The sequence below is a fragment of the Clupea harengus genome, chromosome 21 (assembly GCF_900700415.2).
Source record: "Clupea harengus chromosome 21, Ch_v2.0.2, whole genome shotgun sequence".
Taxonomy (NCBI): domain Eukaryota; kingdom Metazoa; phylum Chordata; class Actinopteri; order Clupeiformes; family Clupeidae; genus Clupea; species Clupea harengus.
Window position 1 is genome coordinate 2,769,896 of NC_045172.1, and position 2,500 is coordinate 2,772,395.

General features: G+C 40.7%; 1 protein-coding gene across 1 annotated transcript in view; it reads left to right on the plus strand.

The window, feature by feature from the left end:
• bcor (BCL6 corepressor) overlaps nucleotides 1-2,500 on the plus strand; it is a gene marked incomplete at its 5' end in the record, with an annotated part of 40,386 nt that overhangs the window by 14,997 nt on the left and 22,889 nt on the right. Inside the window, one exon of the mRNA XM_031559156.2 lies at nucleotides 1-62. This exon is cut by the window's left edge and continues 225 nt beyond it. Coding sequence (XP_031415016.1) covers nucleotides 1-62 — 62 coding nt within the window. The remainder of the gene's footprint in view (nucleotides 63-2,500) is intronic.

The window sequence follows — 2,500 nt, forward strand, 5'->3', positions numbered from 1 at the left end:
AGCGCAAGCTGCTCCAGACGGCCGAGGAGTGCCCTCAGCTCAGCCCTGCCCACAACAACAAGGTGAGATGCTGTCTGTGTCTGCGTCTGTGTCTGCGTCTGCGTCTGCGTCTGCGTCTGCGTCTGTGTGTGTGTCTGCGTCTGCGTCTGCGTATGCGTCTGCGTCTGCGTCTGCGTCTGCGTCTGTGTCTGTGTGTGTGTCTGTGTCTGCGTCCGCGTCCGCGTCTGTGTCTGTGTGTGTGGTGGTTGCTGCTTGTATAGGACTTTTTGAGGGTCAGGCATTTGGTTTTTCTTAAACTGACCATGTTCTACTTATCCACTTTAATGACCTTAACAAATGTCTCAAGGTCACAAGGCCATTTCATCATGGAATCTAAAGTAGGTCTATTAGACAGTGTTGTTCTAGAAAACGTTGCACTTTTCAGTTGTGTGTGTTGCGTTTTTGCTCTCCCACACTTGTAGAGTTCAAGCCATTGTACAGAAATGAACGGCAAAGAGTAAACATTAGTACCAAGCGAGTTAATTTGACTTGTGCTTAAGGTGTCCAGGTGGGGGACTATACTGGTAAATCTTGCGTGTTGGAGCTTGCTAGCTGCAAGAATAACTTGTTTTTTAAGATATTGTTGAGCGATGATGGAAGACTTGGCTTGAGGTGGGTATGTAAAATGTAGAGGGTTTCTTTCCCACAAGTCAGATGAAATGAGCCAAGCTTTGTTGTATATTTGCAATCATATTGAGTATTTCGACCTACGTCACTGTTTCCATAATGACAATGTTGCCCTTCTGTTGGTCAGAGACACCAGGTAGTTAACAGTGCTAGTAGAAAATGGAGCGTGCAAGTGACAGTGGTCATATTGTATGCTGCAGATTAGTATTGTTGCCAGTTCTGGTTTGTTAAAAAATCCCTGAGAGAATGAAGGGGGGTTTTGGAAAATGCCCGTGGTAGTTAAATGACTGCCTGGGAGACCCCGCATTCGAGTCAGTTTGATAGGGAAAGCTCCCTGTTAACAGGAAGAAACATTCAGCAGACCCTCGTCTCCATCTGCTTGGAGCTGGCCAGAGTGGCAGAAGGGAAGGGAGGAGAGTGGGGGGGGGGGGAGAGAGGATCAGAAACATGGCAGATGAATTCATACACGTATCACGATAAGCATGCTAGCATACATGTGGTAAATGTACACGATACGTACATACATTCAAAAACATAAATGTGACGTATACATGATGCATATAAAATTAATAGAGGATACAACGGGGAGAGAGCATGTGTATTTCTTCTCAGTATAGACTTAAGGCCCATTATATCTCTAAACTAGATCGGTTGCTATTTCTCTGCTAACAACTAAAAATAATCTGACTACACTTGGCTAATGCGTCACCAATTCACAAAGTGAGCAGAAGCTAACTATAGCTAGCTGATCGGAGATCACAAGTATTCTCACAACAACCATGACGCTGACTTACACATCTATTGCCAACGGATTTAATAGCCATGTTGCATAAAATAAATAAGATGTTTAAGACACTAGAGCTGTTATGTTAAGTTTCCTAAGAAACCACAGGGTCCCACATGCTGTTTAAGGCAGCGACACGATGTAGTCCGTCTTTTTTCCGCGTTAGCATATTGGTCAACATATTTATCTTTTCAAGACAACACCTAGTTACAAAAGACTGACTGATAAGTACATTTTAACTCACCAAATGGTTTGCTTATGTTTTCTGTTGGCATTGTTTTGCTCACACCTTATTTTTTACAGATTTACAAAAACCCATTAATTTTGTCATAGGGATTTTTTTTTCTTTGGAATTAGGAAGTGTTAATTTTCTAACACCAAAAACTATAAACTTCCTGTCTACTTGCATACTCTATTGACCATTTTCGACAGTGTTTTATTTTATTTTATTGTATTGTGTCATCATCGTATAATCTTCACAATGTCCATCAGGTGTATATGGGGCAACAGTAGGCTAGTACCGTTACCTATCGTTAGCAGCTAGGTAGCAGTTTAGCCAGATATCAATGGATCCCCAGGAACAGTAATAGTGAAGAATTGTGCTGTCAGGTATAATACTAATAACAAACGAAATCCCAATGTGAAGTTTTAGGTTTTATGTAAGGCTAAAGTCAATAAAAGAATTTGCCTCGAAGGTATAGCTAAGACAGTCAGTGTCTGTCTCGAATTTTTGCTGGCTAATTCAGCTGTCCTTTTGGGGGAAAACCCGTGTTAAAATAAATCTCTAAAGAGGCTCATGTGATCCATGTTGGTGGAAATATATTTTGTAGTATGTGACTGCTACTGTGTAAAAAGAATGAAACTGACATTATAAAAAGATTTAAGATTTAAGAATTTAATTTATTTAATAACATTAAGAATGTCCTCCTTTGGTACAACACTTTTTAAATGTGCAATAAATAAATGTGACTTTGCACTCAGATTAATAATGAAAATCTAGAAATGTGTGTATTCAGCGGGCTGCCAAATCTCCCATCTGACCGCCACAGT